The sequence below is a fragment of the Mastigoproctus giganteus genome, chromosome 1 (genome assembly GCF_048544385.1).
Source record: "Mastigoproctus giganteus isolate SK-2022 chromosome 1, ASM4854438v1, whole genome shotgun sequence".
NCBI lineage: Eukaryota > Metazoa > Arthropoda > Arachnida > Uropygi > Thelyphonidae > Mastigoproctus > Mastigoproctus giganteus.
The window spans coordinates 26,304,595-26,332,567 of NC_143575.1; the positions used below are offsets into that span (position 1 = coordinate 26,304,595).

General features: G+C 37.6%; 1 protein-coding gene across 1 annotated transcript in view; it reads left to right on the forward strand.

Annotated features, from left to right (window-relative positions):
* Window positions 1-27,973, forward strand: part of Nup133 (nuclear pore complex protein Nup133) — a 390,085-nt gene that overhangs the window by 108,703 nt on the left and 253,409 nt on the right. The window contains exons 10-12 of the mRNA XM_090386292.1: window positions 1,339-1,406; window positions 1,700-1,776; window positions 23,221-23,323. Of these exons, the coding sequence (XP_090242418.1) occupies window positions 1,339-1,406; window positions 1,700-1,776; window positions 23,221-23,323 (248 nt within the window). The remainder of the gene's footprint in view (window positions 1-1,338; window positions 1,407-1,699; window positions 1,777-23,220; window positions 23,324-27,973) is intronic.

The following is a 27,973-nucleotide window of genomic DNA, read 5'->3' on the forward strand; positions in this document are numbered from 1 at the left end:
CCGGACCCGTAGTTGGTGAATTGACCGCACCACATGGGTTTGCGGTATACTGAGGTCTCTAGATGTGGGCCTACGCGATGCACTAGCATGTCCAGAAACGGGAGCGAACCGTCCACCTCTGAATCTAGTGCATCGCGTAGGCCCACATCTAGAGACCTCAGTATACCGCAAACCCATGTGGTGCGGTCAATTCACCAACTACGGGTCCGGCCACGCTCCAAGCCATCTCAATAGCACTGCCCGCACCCTGTTCTCCAGGGCCTGGAGCCATTCCAGCACCGACACAATTAGACGTAACGAGATCTCCCGTGTGAAGGCGGACTTAACCAGATGCGGTTATCCATCCCATGTACTAAACAGATGCTTGTTACAGGCACAAGAACTTACTTCCAACCCAAGACCTCCGAAGCAAGTCGGCATATCATCCGCCTACATTCCGTACTATCCAGGAGTGTCAGGACGTATCTCGAAGATCCTGAGAAGTTACAACATAAAATGTGTACAATTACCAGGTAGGAACCTACGTTCACTTGTCTCCAGTGTGAAGACCCCTGTCACACCTGTCTTACGCAGCAATGTAGTGTACCGTATCACCTGTAGGGCCTGTAACAGTTGCTACGTAGGTGAGACATCGAGACGTCTCCAGGATCGCCTCACGGAACACGACAGAGCAATCCGGCTTGCCGAAACTGACCAGTCCGCGCTTGCAGAACATTTTTGGGCTACCAACCACGATCTTGACCCCAAGCGCGACTTTGAGATAGTGGACCACGCGCGACACTTTCGCCACCGCCTATGGCTAGAGTCACTAAACATAATGAACAACCCTAAGGCATTAAATCGCCAGAAAGGCATGCGTATACATCCAATCCTGGAGACAACCGTTTTATTGATGGATGATCACTGGTGCAAGGCAGCACACGTCCGTGCTACAACAATGACGAATGAGTAACGTGCCACACTTTGCTTGTAATGTATTCAAAAATTCTGTCAGTTGAGAAAGGGACACGAGTTCCGAAAGCTTCTGGAAATATTTTATTTTATACTGGGTATACTTTAAATAAATATCTCTTAAACTATGGACCCCAGTACTCCAGGCCCATTTGTCACTAAAACATACTGTGTTATAACTGGGGCCTGCTGTATATATGCCGCATGTTGTAATCTATTATAGAAGAAACTAAATTTTTCAATAGTTGTCAGCACAATAGGTTTGTAATTAAAAAAATTCTATCACTTGCACAAATTCTTTGTTCCATTGGAAAAAAAAAATATATTTTGTTAAAATGTAAATTTATTTTTATAATCTTTAGTGAGACTTTTTTTTTTTTTTTAAAGCAATGGAATAACCATACTTGTAGCAGGAATGGACCCTCAGACATCCAGTCAGTTGTTTTATGCATTTGGTAAGTGAAACATAACTAGAGAAATATGTTTATATACAGTAGAACCTCATACATCCAGCAAAATTGGAAGCCCTTATCAGATTTTTAAAGATGTTAAAGCTTTATTTTATTTATTTATTTTTTTTTTTGTTTATTACCTTATCCAGTTATTGTTAGAAAATCTTAAACTGTTAAATGTTTATCAGTGAAAATAAAAATGGGATCATATTTTAAAACTAAAATGGCTTTTTTTAATAATAATTATTTTTGTTCTTTATGGTTTTTTTTTTTTTTTTTTTTTTTTACTCTTACAGGAACAGTGGATCCAACAGATTTTATGCCAACAAAGTTTTCTAGTTTTCTCATCATAAAACATACAGATACTTTTCATGTAAGTTCAAAATACAAAGCAAAAATTTTTCAGTTCTGATTACTTGCCATGAGAGGTCAAATTTGTAGTTTTTTGAGCAGTGTAATGCAGCATTAACTTTTTCTGTACATATATTGCTGTTTAATGCCCATCAAGAATCTTCCTTGAAAAAAAAAAAGTTTCTGAATTTGCATTTTATTTTTGACCTGTAGGGGCATTGATATGTCCATTTACAATTTTGATAAAGTTAATGATTTCTGGTAGTTATCATAGATGACTTTAAATGATTCAGAAAATTCTCATATGAATCATAGCCTGTTCTCATTCTGTGACACACTTTGTATGTCACAGAATGAGACACAAACTGTCATAGAAATTAATACGCTGTCCTTAAGTATTACTTACTCTATATAAACATTTGCACACACTTTGTGTTATAGGATTGCAGGTGATTGTACTACTCTGTGTTATTTTTCACAGTCATTATATTTAACAGGTTTTTGAGCTGTACAGTTTTAATTAACTGAATGGTATAAATTTATGGTTGGTTTCATGTATTTGCTGCAAGTAAAATGAAAATAAAATATAGGGTTACATAGTGGTTTGGTATTCACTTAAATTGTAGTTGAAGGGATGGTTGTTTTTGTTTGATGTAAATTATTTGTCCTTCAAAGAATCAGTTGGAGGAAGTAATTTGTAATATAATAATAATAATTAAGTTTTTGTTTATTAAAAAAATTATTTCCATACACAAAAAAGTTGCATTAAAAAAATGCATTTCAATTAAATTAAAAGGGCTAAAGTATATTTGAATAAACTTTTAGTGAAAGCAGTAATAGCAGTTTTGCATTGAACACAAGACAGATAGAGCAAATAGGAATGAGGAAGATTCACTTATGGGTGGGCTGCAGATCAGTCAATTATATAGTGATAATTTGAAATTTATTAATAATTTACTTCTTTAAGAGTAAATAGTATGAAAATGAATAGACATGAAACTACCGTATTTCCCCATGTATAAGACACTCCCATGTATAAGATGCACCTTAATTTTGGGGCCCGAAATTTGAAAAAAAATGTATTACATAAAGTTATTGAACTCAAGTTTTATTCATCATAAAATTCATACAACTCCTCATCACTGTCAAAACTCCTATCCATTACTTGTCTTCATCTGTGTCTGATGATGAATCACTGTCTTCATATATTGCCTCGTCCTCAGTTCCATCTATGGCATTTGAAATGCCACACTTCTTAAATGACTTGACAACGATCTCAATCTTGATATTATCCCAGGATCTTTTCACCCAGGTACAAACTTCTCCTATAGTTGGTTTCTTCATTCTTTCTGCTGGTATCAAATTGATCCCAGAAGACTTTCCATTTGTTCCATTTGTCTCTCATGGCAGGTTTGAAGGGTTTGTTAATGCTGACATCAAGTGGTTGGAGCTGGGCTGCCAAGCCTCCAGGTATGACGGCAAGTTTTGTTTTTTGCTCTGCAGCAATGTTCTTTGTGCCCTGAACTGATCAAGCACCAATAGGGCAAGTTTGCGTAAGAGCCCACCTGGTCTCCTGCTCCAAACTTTCTCGGCGCCTCCGTAGCCAGGTGGGAAGGAGCAGCAGCGCGTAGCACACGCTTCTTGATTAGACCGGGGTTCGAGCCCGTCACCACCAAATACGGAGGATGCGGAAAGGTCAGCGAATGACCACCGCATATCCCGGAGCAATATGGCCTTAGTTGCTAATGCTCCTAAAATCCAAACAAACAACCGCTCCAAACTTTCTCAAACCAGATCTTCGTCTCATCCTGATCCATCCAACCCTTGTCATGAAAGTGGACAATCACTCCTCGAGGAATGTCTTCTTTTTGCGTTTGAAAATCAGCATGGGAGGCAGTTTGGTTCAGTTGGCACAACAAGCTAGAACAACTGTATAATGGTTCTTTTCATGTCCACTTGTTTTCACAGTTACAGTTTTCCCCCTTCTTATCAACAGTTCTTTTACTTGGGACATCAAATTGCAGCTGTATGATGGCTCTTTTCATGTCCACTTGTTTTCACAGTTACAGTTTTCACCCCCTTCTTATCAACAGTTCTCTTACTTGGGACATCAAATTGAAGGGAGACTTCGTCCATATTTGCAATCAGTCCCAACTCAAACTGATGTGTCTTCAGACATTGAATGACAAAACGATGAAATTCAAGGACCTTCTGCTCATAGCTTTCAGGCATCTTTTGGGCAAGTCTGGTGCTAATGGACTAAACATGCGTGTACGCATGTTTAGTCCATTCCGTTTCATGAACCTGAAGCACCAATTGTGTCCTCCTTTGAAATCAGTAACTTCTTTTTCATCAGCAATTCTTCTTTCCTCATGCTGAACCATCTTTATGGACACAGGAATTCAATTGCCCTTTGCTCTTCAATCCATATCTTTAATTCCCTCTCTAAATCAGGCCATTTTGCTGACTTGCCTCTAATGGCCTTCTTCTGCCGTGGCGTTTTCAGTAGGGTTTCTTCTTCCCGTAGCCAGTCTCGGATTGTTTTCTCAGTTGGAGGAGGACCAAACTTATGTTAAGCAGCACAATTTCCATTCACTTTTGCAAACTGGATCACTTTTAACTTGAATTCAGTACTGTACGAAAATCTTTTCTGAGCCATTTCTGGGCAGAACGTGGCAAAACGTCACCTAATATACCAGTAACAATTGCAAAATAATGAGCGCAAAGACAACAAGCGGGGAATGCAAGTAAAAAAAATGTACAACCACTGTATAAGACGCACCCAGTTTTTAGACCCCAAATTTTTCGAAAAAGGGTGCGTCCTATACATGGGGAAATACGATATATTTCATATCTAGAGCTATATAGAGTAAAGTTATCTTTTGAGGTTGTTTTTTATAGCAAACTTATTTATTAATGTGAAATGTGTGTTTTATGCTTTCAATTTTAAAAAGTTGACTTCCATGAAAATTTTGATGTTTATTAAGATGTTTATACTGAAATTAATTATGACTTTTAGTGTAATATCTGTATTTAAGACATCTCCAGAACAAGTGGAGTTCAAATGTATGCGACCCTCCGAAAAGAATCCAAACACATGTCAGTTTCACACTGAAGGCCAGGGCGAAGGTTGATGACGTAGAATGGATATCATCTTTTAAGGGCACAAAAGGTGATATAGATGTACACATTGACATTTGACATAAACGGAAATCATAGATAATACTCGATACTGAAAAATATATATAGTGTTATAACTGTGTTGGGATACAAGTTTAGGGTTATAATTTTGTACTGAAATTGAAACTAAATTGAAATCATGACTCAGACCAGAGCAGCAAAGCAAAGGGCTCCAGCTAATGGGAGTGCTGTAGCTCAGGGGAGAACTGAGGGGACACAGTTGCTCTTTGAATCACAGCCTTTTAAAATGCACTGCTTGCTTGATGTTTGTGGAGCAATCGGGTTGTTTGTTTGTTTGTTATTTGGTTTTTAGGAGCATTAGCAACTAAGGCCATATTGCTCCGGGAATATGCGGTGGTCATTCCCTGACCTTTCCGCATCCTCTGTATTTGGTGGTGACTGGCTCGAACCCCGGTCTAATCAAGAAGCGTGTGCTACTCCTTCCCACCTGGCTACGGAGGCGCAAGCAATTGTGAACCCCGGTCTAATCAAGAAGCGTGTGCTACTCCTTCCCACCTGGCTACGGAGGCGCAAGCAATTGGGTACGGGACATGATATTGCCATGGGGGATGTCTTTGTGTGTGCGCGATGTAAGGAGTATAAGGAAATCAGGCGACAACTCAGCGTTGTTATGGGCTTATATGAGAACTTGAAGGACAGGGTGGATGCCCTCGAAGGATCTAAATTGAGGGGCCCACATCAATGCCAGAGCTCGCACTTGGTCATCACGCTACACAGCGGCAACCCCCAAGGAAGAATGCGCTGGTCCCACAGGAATTAGCAGTTGTTGGTGACTCTATTGTCAGGGAAACGGAGAACATGCTTTGTAAAAAGGATAGGTTGAACAGGACCAGGGTATGTCTGCCAGGGGCAAAGGTTGATGATGTTGTAGAGCGGATATCATCTTTTAAGGACACAAAAGGTGATATAGTTGTACGCATTGGCACTAATGATATTAAGAGTAGGAGACCAGCGGAATTACTTAACAAGTACAGGTCACTGTTGAAAAAAAGCCGTGAATTAGGGTTGAATTTGAAAGTGTCTGCAATTCTGCCCAGACACGATAGGAGGGAGTATATGATGAGAGCCTTGTTGATCAATTCGGCCCTGGAAAGAATTGCAAGGCTCAAGGGATAGAATTTTTTTCATCCTGGTCTGTACTTGTTAACAGGAGAGACTGCTTCTACAGGGATGGGATACACTTAAATAGAAGGGGTGCAAAAACATTTGCTGATGCTATTGAGGCAGTGTTAGGCGGGTCGGAAAACTGCTAGCTTGGGGGGATACAAGAACTAATAGATTAACAGTAGCTACTGGCAGAGGTGAAAGTGATTCTTGCACTGCTTCTATTGGAATGAGCAGCAGCCTGGAAAACAAGATGCAGGATATTTCAGAGACTGCTGGGAGTCATTGCGGTACAAGTAAACACATGGGTTGTGTTAGGGTAGCTAAGAATAGGAACAGGTGCATGTATACTTGCGTGTACACCAATGCTAGGAGTTTGGTAAATAAATTTGTTGAATTTCAGATATTGCTCAAAACATCAAAGGAAGATATTGTTGGGTCTTCAGAGACGTGGTGTCACACAGATATAAGGAATGCAGAACTGGAATTTGGGGAGTACAATGTGTACAGAAAGGATTGACCGGATAGGAAGGAAGGAGGGGTTATACTATTAGTTAAGAAACACATAAAATCCAAGGAAGTTAAGCCAGTCAACATCGCCCGACAGTGCAGTGTCGAGTTAGTTTGGCGTGACATAAGCATTGGGAGATCAAAATTGAGAGTAGGAGTGTGCTATAGGCCTAATGACTCTGATGAGTATAATAAGAAACTGTACAGGGAAATAGAATGGGCTGGTAAATTAAAAGAATCTTATAATGTGGGATTTTAATTTCCCAGATATTGACTGGAATTTATGGGTTGGTCACTCTTACACTAGCAAGGCTTTTGTGGATTTATTGGATGATTGTTTTCTACATCAGCATGTTCGTGAGGCAACCAGAGGGAGTAATATTCTTGATCTGATTATCAGTAGTGATTCTTCATGCATTAAGAATCTGCAGATAAAGGAACCACTAGGTGGCAGTGATCACAATGTGCTCAAGTGGGATTTACTCAAAGAGGTAACTACCATCAGGGGTAAAGGGAAGGGTTTTTGCTTTCGTAAAGGCGACTACGATTGTCCTGAGACAGTATTTAAATTCTATACAGTGAGACCAACTGATGATGTTACCAACAGCAAATTCAAAATGGGAAACATTCAAAGAACTTATCTTGGAAGCTAGGCTTTACATATCAACTAAGAAATATTGTTCAAGGTTTAGGCCTACATGGATGTCAGATGAACTAATGAGACATGTGGTAGAGAAGAAAAATGCATGGGATACATATAAATTAATGGGTGAAATGGGAGCCTATGATAGATATAAGCTGGTATGTAACCAAGTCACAAAGGAGATTAGGCAGGCAAAGGCAGATTATGAGAATTCCATGGCAAAGGATGCAAAGAAAAACAGAAAAGAGTTCTTTACCTATGTAAACTCTAGAAGGAAAGGGATGATTCAGATTGGTCCATTGGATATTGATGGTTCAACAGTTGAGGATCCTGCTCAGGTGGCTAACAAACTAAACAAGTATTTTGCATCTACATTCACACATGAGGAGTTATTCAGGAAGGGGAATGCCAGAGGAAAAGTGGAGGAGAAATTGTTGAGGATAAACATAAAAAAGGCACCCGGGGTGGATGGGATATATCCAGTTATATTAAAGGAGGCAGCAAAGGAAGTAAGCAAACCCTTAGCCATAATTATGAGAGCTTCTTTGGACTCAGAGGAGGTACCCATAGCCTGGAGAAGTGCAAATATGACTGCAATTCACAAAGGAGGATCAAAGGCTGACACAAGTAATTATAGCCCTGTGAGTTTTTCTGTTCCAGGAAAATTAATGGAGGCACTGGTTAAAGAAGCACTGCAGGATCATCTAGACAAGACTTCAGTTATAGCTCTGACAGAGCATGGTTTTGTTAAGGGAAAGTCTTGCCTGACCAATTTGATTGGATACTATGGTGCAGTCACAAAATAACTGAGCTCGGAGAATAACTTTGATATTATATATTTGGATCTTAGAAAGGCTTTTGATACTGTTGCACGTTGAAGACTGCTGCACAAATTGGAGCGGTGTGGTATTTTAGGCAAATTGCTGCTATGGATAAAGGGATGGTTGAGGGGGAGAAGACAGACAGTGGTAATCAATGGACACTGTTATTATTTGAGTCCCTCAGGGTTCAGTGTTGGGTCCATTATTGTTTTCTGTATTTATAAATTATATTGATGATGGTATATCAAGCTTAATGTCCAAGTTTGCAGACGATACAAAGGTTGGGGGTTGTTAAGGACACTACTGACGCTATGCTGCTGCAACAGGATCTGGAAAGGTTGAGCAGATGGGCTGAGAGGTGGCAAATGAAGTTTTAACATTGACAAATGTAAAGTACTACATATAGGAAACAGTAACCTCAGAGCAACGTATCAACTCTGTGGTACTGCATTGACAGTGGTGGAGAATGAAAAGAACCTGGGGCTAATTGTGCAGGCAGATATCAAGTTCTCTGAGCAGTGCAGACGGGCTGCAAGAGTAGCTCATGGTGTCTTGTCAATGATATACAGGAATTTTTCTAGCAGGGATAAGGAGGTGATTATTCCCTTGTATAAGGCAATGGTCAGGCCACACCTTGAGTACTGTATACAGGCCTGGAGGCCTCATTTCAAGAAGGATGTAGAGCTGCTGGAACGAGTACAGAGAAGGGCGACAAGATTAGTGAATGGAACAAAGGGTTGCTCTTACGAAGAAAGGCTTAAGTTTTGCAAATTGCAGTGTCTGGAGACTAGGCACCAGCGAGTTGATCTGATAGAGTTGTTTAAAGTCTTGAATGGTTTGAGCATGCTCAATGCAAATGGGATTCTTCCTCTTGCTCAGAATAATCACCTGAGAGGGCATAAATTCAAATTGAGGAAAGACAGATGTAGGATAGATGTGTGGAAATGTGCCTTTAGCCAGCAGGTAGTTGGTTGGTGGAACAGACTTCCATCCCTTGTTGTGGAAGTTGATAGCCTAAATAAATTTAAGGCTCAGTTGAACAGGTATATCAAATGAATGGAGGGGTGAAATGGGAGTGGTTTTTTTTTTTTTTTTTTTTTTTTTTTGGCTGATGCTGCATAAGCTTGCTTTCTTGCATCATAATGTCTCTACTAATGCCAATGCTATATTTCATATCTAGAGCTATATAGAGTAAAGTTATCTTTTGAGATTGTTTTCTATAGCAAATTTATTTATTAATGTGAAATGTGTGTTTTATGCTTTCAATTTTAAAAAGTTGACTTCCATGAAAATTTTGTTATTTATTAAGACGTTTATACTGAAATTGATTTTGACTTTTAGTGTAATATCTGTATTTAAGACATCTCCAGAACAACTGGAGTTCAAATGTATGTGATCCTCCGAAAAGAATCCAAACACATGTCAGTTTCACACTGAAGTTCCCAGCCTCACTTCAGTAGTGTGTGTCTCTCTTTGGCTGCTATGACACCCTCCACCCTCCTGGTAGGCTCTCGATCAAAGAAAGATAGACTGCAGCAGGTATAGTTCTCTCTTCCTCCTGAAGAACAGTGACCATTTGAGATACAGATGTGGAATTTTTTGATCTAGAATTTACTTGGAATTACAGTTCTTCCCATAGGTTTTCTGTAGGGTTCAAACTGTGCCTGCCATTTCAACTTTTATACATTCATGTTCATGAACTATTCTTAGATAGACTAGCAGTATGGAATGAGGAATCCTGTTGAAACAAGCATAGGTCTACACCAAAGAACTGCTACATCATACTGAGCATAGAATTGTCCAAAATGTTACAATAGGCATCAGCTTTCATGTTTCCCTTGCACAACCACCAAAGGCCCCACACCATAATCCTACCTCCTCTTTTGGCAGAGTGCACTCCGTCAGCAGATGGTTTCCAGTTAATTTCCACAACCACATCCACCGAATCTGATTGGAATTGGATGTAGTGAGATTCATTATTCCAAAGACCTGACCCACTGCCGTGAATAACTAAGTATGGTATTCATTGCACCATTCACAGTGAGGTGGCCGATTGTAGTTTATGATGTTTGGCTTACATGCCATCACTCTCCCATCAAAACAGAGACTGGGAGCTCCATATATAGTGCGTTTGGAAATAACTCAGCCCTTGTAGACACTTCAAACATTGTGGTTGATGTTTTGAAGGGATGTCTGATGAGATTGAGAGCATCCTGGGTTCAGGGAAGGTCCCTATAGATTGGAGTGTTGCAAAAGCCTCTATATTCACAAAGGGGAATTAAAGGGAGAAGTGAATAATTATAGACCTAAGATCACAGAAGATATCCTAGATCATCTTGACAAGAATGCTAGTAATTTGGCATGAATTTGTTAAGGGAAGATCTTGTCTGACCAATTTGATTCATTACTACAACAAAGTAACAAATGAATCGGATGCAGAACATAGTTTTCATATCATATATTTAGATTTCAGTAAAGCTTTTGATACTATTCCATAAGAAAGACTGCTATACAAATTGGAGGAGTGTTGCATTAGGGGCACGTTAGTGCTGGGCATAAAGAGATAGTTGAGTGGCAGGAGACAAGAATGGTTATTAATAGCCACTGCTTTTCATGGACTAATTTTATTAAAGGTCCTTTAGGGTTTAGTGATGATCCCCTTATCATTTTCAATATTTGTTAGTGATATTGTGAAAGACTACACTGCATGGAGAACTTTGTGTCCATCCATATTGTAATCCCAAATCCATTTTTTCATCTACTTTTTTAAATTATGCTCTACCAAGTTTATTTTGGGATTACTATTTCTCATTTGTAAGATATTTTGCTGCATTAAAACTTAAGTGACTTAGCCTATCTAAGTGTCCTGAAGATGTTCTGCTTAGCACTTATTGTTGATTATTCTCTTGATCTTGACTGAAAATTTTGCCATCATGCTCATTATCGCTCCATTAGTGTAATTTAAGAAAGTCAGAAACAACAGTGGTCCCAGTACAATTCTTGGGAGATCGTACTTCTTGGATAATGGATTTGAAATAATAAAGAGGTGTCTTATGGTCAGAATGCTAAACAGAAGGAGCCCTACAGCATCAATAGGGCATTATAAGGCAGAAACATCTAGAAAATAGCATGCTAAGGATTGCTTTTTGCATCATGGCAAATCAAATGAGCAAATGCACCGGCTTCATATGTATTTCTCTCTGTCTTCACCCTCTGTATCCTTCGATTTTCTGTATGATTTCTTTTTTTGTTTTCAAGACTAAAGTTTAAACTAAGGGAGAGACTTTGTGACATTTTAGAGATCCAGCTGTTGGTTTGAGTTGAAATTCTCAAAAGAGATAGTGCAAGAAATAATAGTAATAGTAATAGAGGCATGTGATACAAGAAAGCAAGTATATGAGCTTATGTAGCATCAGCCAAAAAAAAAAAAAAAAAAAAAAAAACAATTTCACACATCCATTCCCTCTAAAACTGTCCAGTTACTCCTTGAATTTATTTAAGCTATCAACTTCCACAAGGAAAATTTATGCCTCCTCAGGTTCGTAATCTGAGCAAGTGGAAGAATCCCATCAGAATTCAGTGTTCAACCCATTCAAGGGTCTTGTACACCTCAGTCAGATCACCTCACAGGTGCCTAGTCTCCAGCTGCTGCAATTTGCAGAACTTAAGCCTTTCTTGGTAAGAGAACCAACTTTGTTCCCCTCACCTGTACACGCTCAAGCAACTCTACATCCTTCCTAAAATGAGGCCTCCAGACCTGTGCACAGTACTAAAAGTGTAGCCTGACCATTGCTTTATACAAAGGGATAATCACCTCCTTTTCCCTGCTAGAAAAATTCCTGTATATCATTGACAATACCCCATGACCTTCTGTGGCAGCCTGTCTATATTGCTCAGAAACCTTCATATATGACTACGCAATCACTCCCAGAACTTTTTCATTTTCTACCACCATAAGTGTAGTACCATGCAGTTTGTACATTCTCTGGGGTTACTTCTACCCATATGCAGTACTTTGCATTTGTCAATGTTAAACTTCAGTTGCCACTTCTCAGCCCATCTGCCCAATTTTTCTAGATCCTGTTGCAGTAGCACGCTGACATTACTGTCATTAACAACCCTGCCAACCTTTGTATCATCTGCGAACTTCTACATTAAACCTGATATACCTTCATCAATATCATTGATAAATATACAAAACAACAGTGGACCCAACACTGAATCCTGTGGGACCCCACTAATAACATTAGGCCATGAAGAACAGCGTCCATTGATCACCACTCTGTCTTCTCCCACTCAACCACCCTTTTATCCATTGTAGCAACTTACTCTTAATACCATACTGCTCCAATTTGTGCAGTAATCTTCCAGGCCAACAGTATCAAAAGCTTTCCTGAAATCCAAGTATATGATATCAAAATTATTTTTTGCATCCAGTTCCTTTGTAACCACATAAATAGTATCCAATCAAAATTGTCAGTCAAGACTTCTTTAACAAACCTATGCTGCGTCTGAATTATTAGAATTATTACTGCAGTCTTGTCTAGATGATCCTGAAATGCTTCTTTAACCAGTGACTCCATTATTTTCCCCAGAAATTAATGTAATTACTTTGTCTGTAATTACTCTTGTCACCCCTAGATCCCCTTTTGTGAATTGGTTATACATTTGCACATCTCCAGTCCGTGGGGACTTCCTCCGAGTCCAAGAATGGTTTCATAATTACGGCTAAGGGTTTGCTTACTTCCTTTTATGCTTCCTTTAATATAACTGGATAGATCCCATCCACCCTATGTGCTTTTTTTTTTGTTTAACTTCAACAATTTCTCCTCCACTTTGCTCTACGTTATTACAAAATCATTATGCACCCTGTTAAAGTTTGATAAACATCTGGAATTTTCCTCCCTTAATAACTCCTCGTGTGAATGTAGATGCAAAATACTCAGTCAAATTATCAGCTGTCTGAGCAGGATCATCAACAGTCAGACCATAGATATCAAGCAGACCAATGTAATTCATCCCCTTCCTTTTAGAGTTATAAGTAAAGAAATCTTTGCCATTTTTTTTTTTAGCACCCTCTGCCAAAGATTTCTCATAACCTGCCTTCATTTACCTAATCTCTTTTGTGACTTGATTACAAACTAGCTTATATCTGCCATAGGTTTCTGTTGCCTAATAGTTTATATACATCTCATGCATTTTTCTTCTGTGCCACAAGTCTCATTAGTTCATCTGACATCCATTTAGACCTAAACCTTGAAAAATAGTTCTTAATTGTTGTACATGGAAGACTGCTGCACAAATTGGAGCAGTGTGGCATTGGAGGCAAATTGCTGCTATGGATAAAGGGATGATTGAGTGGGAGAAGACAGAGTGGTAATCAATGGACACTGCTCATCATGGATTAATGTTATTAGTGGAGTCACTCAGGGTTCAGTATTGGGTCCATTGTTGTTTTCTGTATTTATAAATGATATTGATGATGGTATATCAAGCTTAATGTCCAAGTTTACAGACGATACGAAGGTGGCAGGGTTGTTAAGGACACTACTGACGCTATGCTGCTGCAGCAGGATCTGGAAAGGTTGAGCAGATGGGCTGAGAGGTGGCAAATGAAGTTTAACATTGACAAATGTAAAGTACTACATATGGGAAATAGCAACCCCAGAGCAACGTATCAACTCTGGTACTACACTGACAGTGGTAGAGAATGAAAAGGACCTTGGGCAGTGCAGATGGGCTTCAAGAGTAGCTCATGGTGTCTTGTCAATGATATACAGGAATTTTTCTAGCAGGGATAAGGAGGTGATTAACCTCTTATATAAGGCAATATTCAGGCCACACCCTGAGTACCGTATACAGGTCTGAGGCCTCATTTTAAGAAGGATGTAGAGCTGTTGGAACGAGTACAGAGAAGGGCAATAAGATTAGTGAAGGGAACAAAGGGTTCCTCTTATGAAGAAAGGCTTAAATTTTGCAAATTACAGTGTCTGGAGGCTAGGCACCGGCGAGGTGATCTGATTGATGTGTATAAAGCCTTGAGTGGTTTGAGCATGCTCAATTCTGATTGAATTCTTCCTCTTGCTCAGAATAATCATTTGAGAGGGCATAAATTCGAATTGAGGAAAGTCAGATGTAGGATAGATGTGCGGAAGTTTGCCTTTAACCAGCGGGTGGTTGGTTGGTTGGTGGAACAGACTTCCATCCTTTGTTGTGGAAGTTGATAGCCTAAATAAATTTAAGGCTGAGCTGGACAGGTACTTGGAATGAACGGAGGGGTGAAATGGGAGAGTTTTTTTTTTTTTTTTGGCCGATGCTGCATAAGCTTGCTTTTTTTGCATCATATGCCTCTACTAATGCTAATTGGTTTGAAAAGCCTAGTAGCTTTCATGATTAATTCCTTGAATGCTTCCCACTTAGAATTTGCTGTTCGTAACACCATCAGATTGTCCCACTATACAGAATTTAAAAACTGTCTGAGACCACTGTAGTCACCTTTACAAAAGCAAAAACCATTCTCTTTTTCCCCTGATGGTAATTACCTCTAAGTAAATTCCACATCAGTACACTATGATCACTGCCACCTACTGGTTCCTTTATCTGCAAATTCTTAATGCACAAATAATCACTGCTGATAACCAGATCAAGAGTATAATCCTATCTGGTTGTCTCTTTAACATGCTGCTGCAGAAACAATCATCCAATAAATTCCAAAAAGTCTTGCTAGTGTGCGAGTGACCAACCCACAAATTCCAGTCAATATCTGGGAATTTAAAATTCCCCCATTATAACATAATCTGATTTATTGGCCCATTCTATTTCTGTGTACAGTTGTTTGTTGTACTCATTAGTCATTAGGCCTATAACACACTCCTACCCTCATTTTTGCTTTCCGATTGCTTTATGTCACACCAAACTGACTCAGCATTGCACTGTCCATCTATGTCAATTGGATGCACTTCCTGAGATTTTATGTTTTTCTTAATTAATAGCATAACCTCTCTTCCCTTTTTATCCTGTCTATCCTTTCTGTATACATTATACTCCAAATTTGAATTCTGCATTCCTAATATCTGTGTGACACCATGTCTCTGATATCCCAACAATATCTGCCTTAGAAGTCTTGACCAGCACTTCAAATTCATTAAATTTATTTACTGTATTTCTAGCATTGCTGTATTTGGAAGTATACATGCACCTATTTTTATTCTTAGTTACCCTAACACAGCCCATGTATTTATTTGTTTCACGATGACTCCCATCACTCTGCCCTCCAGGCCGTTGCTCATTCTAATAGCAGCAGTGCAAGAATCACCTTCACCTCTGCCTATGGCTACTCTTAACCTTTTAGTCTGTGAAACCAACCAACCAAGCTAGCAGTTTTCTTACCCAGCTAACACTGCCTCAATAGCATTAGCAAATATTCGTGCACTCTTTCTATTTAAGTGTATCCCATCCGTGTAGAAGCAGTCTCTCCTGTTAAGAAAAAAACAGACCATGCTGAGAAAAATTCTTCCCCACGAGCCTTGCACAATCCCTTCAGGGCCGAATTGATTGGGAAGGCTCTCATGTACTCCCTCCTATTGCGTATATGCAGAATTGCAGACACTTTAAAATTTAACCCTAACTCACAACTTTTTTTCAACATTGACCTGTACTTGTTAACTAAATCTGCAGATCTACTCTAAATGTCATTAGTGCCAGCGTGTACAAGAATATCAACCTTTGTGCCCTTAAAAGATGATATGTGCTCTACAACATAATCAGCTTTTGCCCCTGGCAGACATACCCTGGTCCTGTTCCAGCTATCCTTTTTACACAATATAATACCTGTCTCCCTGACAATAGAATTACCAACAATGACTAACTTCTGTGGTACCAGTGCATTCTGCCTTGGAGATTGCTGCTGTGTTGCCTGATGCACAAGAGTGAGCTCTGACATTGAGTCGGGATGCTGAGAGCTTGATGGGGCCCTCATATTAATTTCTTCGAGGGCATCTACCCTACTCCTCAAGTTCTCATAGATGGTCATCAGAATGCTGATTTGGCTCCAAATTTCTAGACACTCTCTGCACCTAGAACACACACACAAAGACATCCTCCTTGACTAGATCATGTTCTTTTCCAGAAAGTTCGGCAAACATTTCACAAGTCGCACATTTTTTTAGGCTCTGATACATTGGCGAATTGCCTGCTCACGACTTTCTGATCACAGCACTCCTGCCACCTTTGTGCCCGTCGCTTTGCTGCTCTAGTCTGTGGCATGATATTGGAAATTAATAAGATTAATAAATTTAATTAATTAATTTTCAATACTACACTAATAGAATCCTAAATGCAGTGATACGTATTGCACTATCTAGTTTTACGTTAGAGCTACTTGTTTACCACAATTAAAAATTTATATTCCCTACCACTCTCTAAACGAAAACAATTTGAATTTTTGGGTAATGTCTCCTACCTTGTTTAAAATGAATTATTTGGCATATTTTTATTTTCTAAATACAGTCAAACTTCCCTATAACGAATTCGATAAATCCAGCGAAAAAATTTGTTATAGAGAAATTTTGTTATACAGAGAATATCTTTTTTATTAGAAATTGTCATTTAATTAGAAAATGAAAATGAATCTATATTTATTTTATTTTATTTCAAAAACACTTATTTAAATTATGTTTACACAATTTTCGCTGGTAAGTATCACAAATTAAAAAAATCTAATTTTCGTTTGCACAGTCCAATTAAAAAAATGTCTGATTCTCAAAGAAAACCTCACATTTGTTCAGAACATCAAAAACATTATCAGGAGCATTTTCACAAAACTGTAGACCCATACGAACTTTTAAAAGCATTAATCATTTCTTCGTGAGTTGGCTTTTCTACGGGTTGTTCTGATGTGTCTTCAGTGTCATCATTAATTTCTTCGTGATCATGGTCGCATCTAACACTGTTCAGCAGTATTTCATCTTCATTTGGATGTTCTGTTGTAGTCAGATCTTGATCTACGTAAACATAACTATCCAGTGTTATTTCATTTTCGATGTTTCTGGACGATTCTAATAATGTCCAAAAGTTTTTCGGTTGTGAAAGGGGCAGTTCATCTTGTTCGTCCAGTTGTTGTTCGACTTTTGTATTCAATGCAAATCCCACTTTCAAAAAACAATTTTGAATAGTGTATTCAGTGACATCGTTTGTCCAAACTTTTGCCAGTTAAGAGATGCAATCTCTAAGGTTAATTGTAACTTCCAAGTTTCTATTTTCTGATAATGCATTGACAATTTTCATTATTATTCTCTTTCGATAATGAAATTTAAAATTTTTAATAATGCCTTGGTGCATTGGCTGGAGTTTTGACGTCACATTTGGTGGTAAAAACAACTTCACACTTAAGTTTGGCAGGATGTGCCGGACAGTTGTCAGTTACCAACACGATTTTCCTTTTTTCTTTTGTTATACGCTTGTCTAGTTTTAATATCCAGTCTTCAAAGTTATCACTTGTCATCCATGCTTTTTTATTAAAGTTGTAGTCAACTTCCAAAGAATTTGTGCCTCTAAAACATCTTGGGGTTTTTGATTTTCCGATGACTAAAAGTCTTACTTTTTCACTTCCTGTCATATTTGCTCCAACTAGCAGTGATTCTTTCTTTGCTTTGTTTTCCGACAAAACATTTATCATCCTTAAAAGCAAGTGTTCTATTTGGTAAACATTTAAACAATAAACCCATTTCGTCAGCATTAAAAACATCCTTAGGTTCATATTCTTCCAAAATCTTCTTTAAGGTATTGTCCCTCCAACTGTTGCAATCTTCTTCGATACATTAACACTTTCTCCACAAGTAACCTTTTCCACAATTCTGTGGTGCTTCTTAAATTTATCTAGCCACCCAGTGCTCGCATTAAATTCTGTATGTCCAAGGAACTGTGCAAATTTTAGAGCTTGTTGCTTAATTATTGTACCCGATATTGGTATATTCTTTTCACGTATCATTTGCACCCATTTTAGAACAGCTTTATCAACATCTTTGTATATACACAACTTAATTTGCTTCTTGTCAATTGCATTTAAAATTGATTCTCGATTTTTTAAAATTGTAGATAAGCTGCTTGCAGGTAGCCATATTTCTCCGCAATACCTTTTTTCTTAAAACCGTGGTCAATATCACGAAGAATCTTTGCTTTATCATTAATACGTAAACACTTTCTCTTTGACATCGTTTCCGCAACTGTAGAAATTACTCAACTGCAGTTCTTGCTGACACACACACACACACACACACACACACACACACACACACACACACACACACACACACACACACACACACACACACACACATCGCAAACTTCGCTGCGCTGGCCATATAGTGAATTGTTATTACCGCCTACTCAATGATGTTCACGTGCCAATTCAACAGTATCACGTGACCTTTGCTATTAATCACTTTGAAGAAATATAAGACTGTGAATTTCTTTTATTCTGCTTTCATTCATATATACACAAAATAAAATTTATGGTTAATGTATGCTGTATGTTACCTTCCAGAAAAAAAAAAAATACAAGAGCATATAGCCTATGTGATCCTCATCTGATTGATTATCAGATGACAAATTGTTCTAAAAGAACGAAAATAAAAAAAATTTTTTAAAAAGTCATGAAAACCATCTACTGGGAGTCCAGTTAGATGAGAATGGACATATCATATAATGATTGACAGGAAGGTCACATGGTACAGTTGAGGTGAGAAGCGAATGTCACTAAAGATTTACCACAGTGAATTTCGTTTTCCCCTTAGCCAATATCAATTTACACATCTACCCTATTTATTATAAAGTTTATGACCACTTTTAAGAAAACTCATTTGTTTTTATAACTGTAACAAAAATGAAACAAAGACCCTTCTACGGGTGTCAATGGCCACAAGTGTTCACTAAAAGGATGATTAATTCCAGATACTAATGAGCAATTTCGGAGGGAAGGAGGCTGTATATTTTAGTGGCTGTTTAGCAGTAAATGCTTGAAAATCTTCAAAAATGCTTTTACAGTCAGTCCTCGTATTGCACGATAGTTGCATTCCTAGAAACCCTCGTGCAATGCAAAATCGTGCAATATAAACAACAGGCCCTATGGGAAAAATGGGGTTAGGTGCCGATCACCCAAGATTGAACACACATTTGTAACCAAAACATTACCAAACACAATAAATAATCGTAATAAAATACTTACGCATTTTATTACGACTATTACGTAATAAAATATTGCTAAGGCTTTTACTTCTATCGTAAGCAGACTTGTTTTTTGTTTGATTTTCTATCCAAACAGATGACAGGCGTTCCATCTCTTCCAATTCTTTGTGTCTTAATCTAATGGATTTTAATTACACTTTGAGTTGTTCCTACTATGAAAGTTGTTTTTATTTTCTCTTCATTCTTTCTAATTCTTGGCTTTGCCTCATTTAGGTCTGTAGCACGTGCAATATCACATGGTCTTTCATTTCACTCAAAGCGTTTCACAATTTAATATTTTTTCTCTATCGACAGAGGTGGACTGGCCATAAGCCTTACCGGGGAAACCCCAGTGGGCCAGAGGCCGGTGTGATTTTGGCCATAAACCATAGTACGAGACCACTATAAATTTTCCCCGGTAAGAATTTTTGACCCAGTCCGCCTCTGTTTATCGATATTGCTTTTCTTTTTCTCTCTGAATCTGCAGTGTCGTCACCAGGACGCTTCCTTTTCACACCTTTTAGTATTTTACTCATTTTTAGGGAATAAAGCACAATTACAAAACGAGGAGGCACGCTTGATACACATAAACAAAGTTGTGCGCATGTAGCAACTGAATAAACAACACCGTAATGGCAGAGATACACTATTAGCACCTTACATTTTACTAAAGCACATTTCTAGGGGTTACTACCATAAAACAATAAAAACAATTTCCAGTTGCGTTTCTGCTAGTGGAATCTGTTATAAACTGGTAGTAAACTCGATCTAATTGCATTTGCGATTATACCGATAGCTGGAATTGTGTTGGTTTTTACGTTATTATGGTGAAATGTGTTTCTCCTTCACTGATATAAAAAACATAAATACAGTCGGTCCTCGTATAACACGTGTTTACATTACACGAATTCGATCATACACGATTTATAAATAGGGGAACGATATCTTATATAACACGAACCGAATTCGCTTATGCACGATTCGCCTTTGTGTTTACAAGAAATGGCAGTCGAACGCGGAATCACCCCAACCGAACGCAACACGATAGGAATGAAGAAGATTCTGAAAATGTATTTATGTGTTTTATATCAGTGAAGGAGAACCACATTTCACCATAATAACGTAAAAACCAACACAATTCCAGCTATCGATATAATCGCAAATGCAATTAGATGGAGTTTACTACCAGTTTATAACAGATTCCACTATCAGAAACGAAACTGGAAATTGTTTTTATTGTTTTATGGTAGTAACCCCCAAAAATGTGCTTTAGTAAAATGTGAGGTGTTAATAGTGTATCTCAGCCTTTACGGTGTTGTTTATTCAGTTGCTATACGTGCGCAGCTTTGTTTATGTGTATTAAGGGTGCCTCCTTGTTTTGTAATTGCGCTTTATTCCCTAAAAATTAGTAAAATACTTAAAAGGTGTGAAAAGGAAGCGTCCTGGCGAAGACACTGAAGTTCAGAGAGAGAGAGAAAAAAAAAAAGCAATATCGATAAACAGAGAGGCGGACTGTATCAAAAATTCTTACCCGTGAAAATTTATAGTGGCCTGGTACTACGGTTTATGGCCAAAATCACACCAGCCCCCGGCCCACCGGGGTTTCCCGGGTAAGGCTCATGGCCAGTCCGCCTCTGTCGATAGAGAAAAAAATATGAAATTTAGGGAACGCTTTGAGCGAAATGAAAGACCATGTGATATTGCACGTGCTACAGACCTAAATGAGGCAACGCCGAGAATTACAAAGAATGCGGAGAAAATAAAAACAACTTTCATAGCGGGAACAACTCAAAGTGTAATTAAAATCCATTAGATTAAGACACAAGAATTGGAAGAGATGGAATGGCTGTCATCTGTTTGGATAGAAAATCAAACAAAAAACAAGTTTGCATACGATAGAAGCAAAAGCATTAGCAATATTTTATTACGTAATAGTCGTAATAAAATATGTAAGCATTTTATTACGACTTACGTATTATAATTTATACTTACGTATTACGACTATTTTATTTAATATAATAATTTTTTACGAATAAAATACGTATTTTATTCATAAAAAAGACTTTTTTTAGTATTAAAAAATACTAAAAATACTTTATTATAATATATGTTATTTTTTATTACGTATTTTAATCGTTATAAAATACTTACGTATTTTAAAATTACCCGATTATTTATTGTGTTTAGTAATGATTTGGTTCCAAATGTGTGTTCAATCTTGGGTGGTCGGCACCTAACCCCACTTTTCCCATAGGGCCTGTTGTTTATATTGCACGATTTTGCATTGCACGAGGGTTTCTAGGAACACAACTATCGTGCTATACGAGGACAGACTGTACATTTTCAGAATCTTCTCTTCATTCCTATCGTGTTGCGTTCGGTTGGGGTGATTCTGCATTCGACTGCCATTTCTTGTAAACACAAAGGTGAATCGTGCATAAGTGAATTCGGTTCGTGTTATATAAGATATCGTTTCCCTATTTATAAATAGTGTATGATCGAATTCATGTAGTGTAAACACGTGTATACGAGGACAATTTTTTTAAAAATTCGTTATAGAGAGACTAACACTTCGCTATATGGGGTTAATTTTACATGTAATTTCGTTTAAAGGCGCAATGTTTTGCAAAAAATTTGTAATATAGAGAAATTCGTCAAATAGAAGTTCGTAATAGAAAAGTTACACTTTTTTTTTTTTTTTTTTCCAGGTTTTTGAATAAAATTTGCATTGCTTCATTCTCTTTTTCCTGGTATATTTCTACAAATAAAAGTGAAATAAAGACTAATTTACTTTCCTGATCAGATGTTCTGCCATGTTTGTAACAGACGTGATAATTTAATGCATTTAATGTGGGGTGGTAGTGATGTGAAGTGGGATGAACAAATCAAGAGGTGATTTTGATTATCAGAAATAAAAATATTTGGAAATTTGGATAGAAATAAAGCACTTAATGTATTTATTTGTGTTTGTTTTTTCTTACTACCAGTTCTTTAAATTAAAATGAAAGATCTGCGAATAAACTTTTTTTTTTTTTTAATATGGTTATTTACTAATTTAAAGCAGGAATGCTGCCTCACTGATCTAGTAGCATGAAAAATTAAAATGTTTTTCAGTGAATTCTCTTCAAGAGTGTAACAAATTTGCTTCTGAAGTAGCAGTAAACAGCAGAAGCTGGTGTTTTTATTTACCATCTAGAAATCAGCAAAGTACCAGAGGAAACATAACCTGATGTATAGGAGTGAAGCATGTTAATTTTTTTATTTTTTTGTCCTTATAAATAAAATGTGTTGCAGTAATTTTTTAAACGTGTATTTATGAGAATTATGGTTGAAAAAAGTGAAAATTGTTGGATAATAAACAAAGTAAAATATAGAATTTTTTGTTAAGACATTCAAAACATTAGGCTCTGTGTTGATCCCTTTATTGCTGTTTGATGGCCAGATCAGAATGAAACCTAATGATGAAAGGTTTTTGAATCTTGCCTGTGTTGTTAATTTGTCTGGAGGATGTGTTTGTTATCTTTTTCGACTATTAACTTATTCTTAATAAATAACAGCATACCTAGGATTTAAGCGATTCTTTGTCATTGGATTGCTTTCCAATTTGACCATCAGTAGCAGTGAAGGAATTAACAGTGATTCAATATCCTCCACCATCTTTAGTCCATTATAATTTTCTCCAGTTCTGTCTAATGCTAAGTAATGAAACCTGAATACTAATTCAGCATTTTTTCAAAAAAACCAGTTCCTCTATGTTTTTAATGAAAAAATTGGCATAATCATGGATAGAAAGAGCAATTGAAAAGGAAATTGGCATAACAAAGTAATCATGTAGTGTGTAATTTATTATCTTGTGTTACTTAATTATGACCTCTTTCATAATATTAGGATTTTCAAGCAATTCTTTAATTACTTTAAAATCATAATTTATAATTCTTATTTTAAAGCAATTCTTTAATTTCAGGAAAGTGAAGAAGAAAAACTTCTTGGTTATAGATTTATCATTCCCTCTATAAAAAGTCCACTTGCATATATCTATAATAACCATACGGTAATATGTATTTCTGGTAAGTACAGCATTTGATTTATTTAACCCTTAACTAGTAGCAGGAAATTTTGAAATTCCTCTGTGCATGCAAAAATTTGAAAAACCATCAAAACAATTTCGAAATCATTCATTTTTTAAATGATGCACCGATATTTTCAATCTTTCTGAACAGTACTGTGAAAAATACATTTTTTCTATTAAAACCATATTTTTAATTAATTTTTGAAAATTAAAACTTCCTTTATACCTGTTGGCAAGTGAATGCAAATTAAAAAACTCACCCTTCAATTTATGCTTTAATTAGATGAGGGTGTGTCAGTAACAGGAGTGCGTGCTACATGAAACACACTTGTCAGTGGTATGATTCCAGACGATACATTAGTATCACGAAGCCAAAGAGAATTACCGATTGGTGAAAAGTGTGTAGCAGTAAAGCTATCAATATAGTGTTATGGTGAGATATTGCTATCAATATCTCACCATAACATATGTCACTCAACACATGCATATAATTAAATTTAACTTAATCATGAATTTTTCTTAATTGTGCGCGCCTCCGTAGCCAGGTGGGAAGGAGCAGCAGTGCGTAAGCACACGCTTCTTGATTAGACCGGGGTTCAAGCCCGTCACCACCAAATATGGAGGATGCGGAAAGGTCAGGGAATGACCACCGCATATCCCGGAGCAATATGGCCTTAGTTGCTAATGCTCCTAAAAACCAAATAACAACAATCTTAATTGTGCTATAATTGAAAGATATTTTTGGAATTTTGTGCAGAGAATTCAAAGAAAACATTTTAAAATATAGCTATTAGGAGTTTCAGCTGTGTAGACAGAATTAGGTATAGCACAAATTGAAGAAATATTTTTGGGACTGAATCAACCCAGCGTGACTGATTTCAAGTTAAAAAAAACATAAATGGGTAGTAGTAGTAGTAGTAGTAGTGGCATGTGATGCAAGAAAGCAAGTGTATGAGCTTATGCAGCATCAGCAAAAAAAAAAAAAAAAAAAAAAAAATCACACCATTCCCTCCAAATGCCTGTCCAGTTCCTCCTTAAATTTATTTAACCTATCAAGTTTCACAACGACAGATGAAAATTTGTTCCAGCAATTAACCACCCGCTGGCTAAAGGAAAATTTCCGCACATCTATTCTACATCTGTCTTTTCTTAATTTGAATTTATGCCCCCCTTAGGTTTGTAATCTGAACAAGTGGAAGGATCCTATCAGAATTCAGCGGGCTCAACCCATTCAAGGCCTTATACACCTCAATCAGATCACCGCACAGGTGCCTAGTCTCCAGCCACTGCAATTTGCAGAACTTAAGCGTCTCTTGGTAAGAGGATCCCTTCATTCCCCTCACCAATAAGGGTTATATTGAAGAAATAAAAGCACCTGCAGATTTATGTCCTGATTTAAATTCTCCATTTAGGACTAAAATTTTATGAGGAACTGTACCTCTCAAATTCTTAAACATTTTATTTGTACAGTATAAGGTGGCACGACATTTACTGGTTTGTGTAGTACAGACCTATTAACTTTTTAGAATAACTTTTGAATTTGAGGTTTACCTTTATTTGACATGAACGTGGGGGAGATAATCAGAATACAAATAATAGGTTATGTATGAAGAGATATCCTGCACGCATCTGTGTACTCTTAAGGTGGATGCTAAGGTGCCTGTGACTGCATTGAAGTCAAGGCCTGAGGTGGTGTTGATTGCTCGTACTCTCCATATTTCCCACTTCCACATTGTAGATTACATAATGTGAGCTACCAGAGTTCGGCTGCATTAGCAGTGTACCCTGCAGCCATCAGAGACATTTTTTTTTTTTATGTAAACCCCAAACACGAGAGGTATTAGAACCTGTAGTACTTAGTACCGTGCTTGGGTTGGAGGTTAAAAAGACGAAAGAAGATATTTGTTGACATTGGACTTGAACTTCTGTAGACTAATTTTCAGGGAATACTTATAAGGACGGTTGTTCCAGAAAATGGCAGTTGAATGAATAAACAAGGAAGATGAAAAGTTGGTTCTGTGAGTTTGAAGTTGGACAGTATATGGATGTTGGCTGGTGGCGGCACGTGTTCGGACTGTTTTGAAAGAGAGCAGGAATTATAGAAGCCAATTCAGAAAGACAGTGCCCATTGAAATATCTGTGGAAGAAGCATGCAGCAGAAACAGTACGTCTATGAGACAGCGAGTGGAGAGACTGTTAGAGACGAATCATTAATTAACCTAACTGCCCTCTTCTGAACGGAATCAAGAAGGCTGAGAGAAGTTTTAGGGGCACAACCCCACATGTGGGAACAATATTCCATGTTAGGGCAGATTTGCGATTTGTACAGAGTGAACAGCTTTTGGAAGAAAAGTAACGCCTAGAGCGAAAGAGAAAACCAAGTTTTTTTAGATGCGGAAGGAAGCAATATTGGTAATGTGCTAGTGCCAAGAGAGATTAGAAATTAGGGTAATCCCCAAAAGATATATATCATTTTGCCTAGAAATTGGAGTGTCACCAAAGATAAGCATAGGAACAGAAGAATCTTTTTTGCGAGATATAAGACAAGACTGACTTTTAGAAGGATTGAAATCAACTAAGTTGTCTTTGCCCCACTGGAGAATTACCTGGAGATCGGAATTTAAGGAATTGGTAGCAGATTTTCGAGAAGTTGAGGCTGATTGAGCAGGGCAAGGTTTCTTAAAATGGAAAGTGCAATGCCATCATTGGCAAAACTATGGATAGGATTTCCAGTCAATGGAAGAAGGTCATTAATATACAAGAGGAAAAGAGTGGGGGAAAGAATTGAACCTTGGGGGACACCGGCATTAGTGGAGAAGTTAGAAGAAAGAGAGCCATCTACCATCACCCTCAGTGAGCGATCAGAGAGAAAACTGGATAACCAATTACAAAAAACATTGGCAAGCCATTAGATGGAAGCTTGTTTAGAAGACCTTTATGCCAAACACAATTGAAAGCCTTTGAGATGTCAAGAGTAACTGCTTGTGTTTCACTGAACTTTTCCATTGAATTTGTCCATATATGGGTAACATAAGCCAGAATATCACCAGTGGATCGACACTGACAGAATCCATAATGGCGATCATTGATCAGACGGAAGGTTTCTAGGTAGTTTAACAGTTGGCGGTTAATCGATTTCTCCATTACTTTAGAAAGAGTAGAAGTAATTGCAATGGGACGATAATTGGATGGGAGGGATTTGTCACCCTTTTTTAGGAACTGACTGGATATGAGCAAATTTCCAAGCAGAAGGAAAAACACCTTTGGAATTAGAAAGTGAAAAAAGGCAGCAAAGAACAGGAGTAAGTTCAGGAACACAGGTTTTGAGAACAAGTGGAGAAATACCATTGGGACCTGGAGCTTTCTTAGCATAAAGATTCATCAAAATTATTCTGACATCTTTTTTACTGAAGATCACAGGAGGCATTGAATGGGCCATGTTAGGAATGGTGGGAGGTGCTTTACCAAGATCATTAATACATGAGTTGGTAGAAAAATGGGATGCTAGCAGGTCAGCTTTATCCATGGCTGAAATGACAACAGAACCATCTGGTTTTGAGAGAGAGGGAGTAGAGGTGGGCAAAATTTGCAGCCGATAGCTTTGGAAAGAAACCAGAATGCTCAGCTACCATTAGGGCAAGAAGCAAGTTTTCTACTCTTAGCCTGTTCAAAATCTAGTTTTGACTGATTAATAACTGCTTTACAATTGTTGTTGGTGTAGGCAGAAAATGAAACTGAAGATTAGAAACAAGCCAATTATGATATCCAATGTTATTCTCTTGAATAGCCTTAGCACATTTATTGGAAAACCAAGGTTTAGATAAAGGACAAGATTTTAAAGTGGAGTGTGGGATGAAGGATTCCATTCCTTCAAGGATAATTTCACTGACATGATCTGAGCAAACGTTGACATCAGAAGTTTTGAAACAGTAATCTGACCAAAAAAATCCCACATCTACAAGTTGTTCACAAGGGTCATTACTAACAGATTAGAAAGAATCAACCGAAAGAGCAAGCTGGCTTTAGGACAGGATTCTCAACTATGGATCACCTTCATGTAATATCACAGCTAATGGAGAAAGCAAATGAATATAAAACACCATTATGCCTGGCCTTTGTGGATTATGAAAAGGCATTTGACTCCATACAGCATAAGGCAATGTTTCGGGCACTGGAAAGACAAGGCATTCATACCCCATATATTATGATTTTGAAGAAAATATACGAGAGTGCTACCTCCTTTATTAGACTAGACAAAGACAGTAGGAAATTTAAAATTGTGAAAGGAGTTCGACAAGGAGACACTATCTCCGAAGCTGTTTACTGCTGCCCTTGAGGAAGCTTTCAGAAGATTAGACTGGTCGCAGAAAGGAGTCAATGTGAACGGAGAGTACCTAAACCATTTACGATTTGCAGATGACATTGTGGTCATAAGCCATGATCCCAAAGAATTAGAGGAAAATCTTAATCAGTTATGCACAGCTAGTAAGGATTTTGGACTAAAGATGAATATGGCTAAAACAAAAGTAATGATGAACAAGTATGCCACAGAAAGGGAAATAATGATTGAAGGAGCAGTAATTGAAAAGTTGGAGTCATATACTTATCTGGGACAAGTTATTAGCTGTAATAATGATAAATGGCTGGA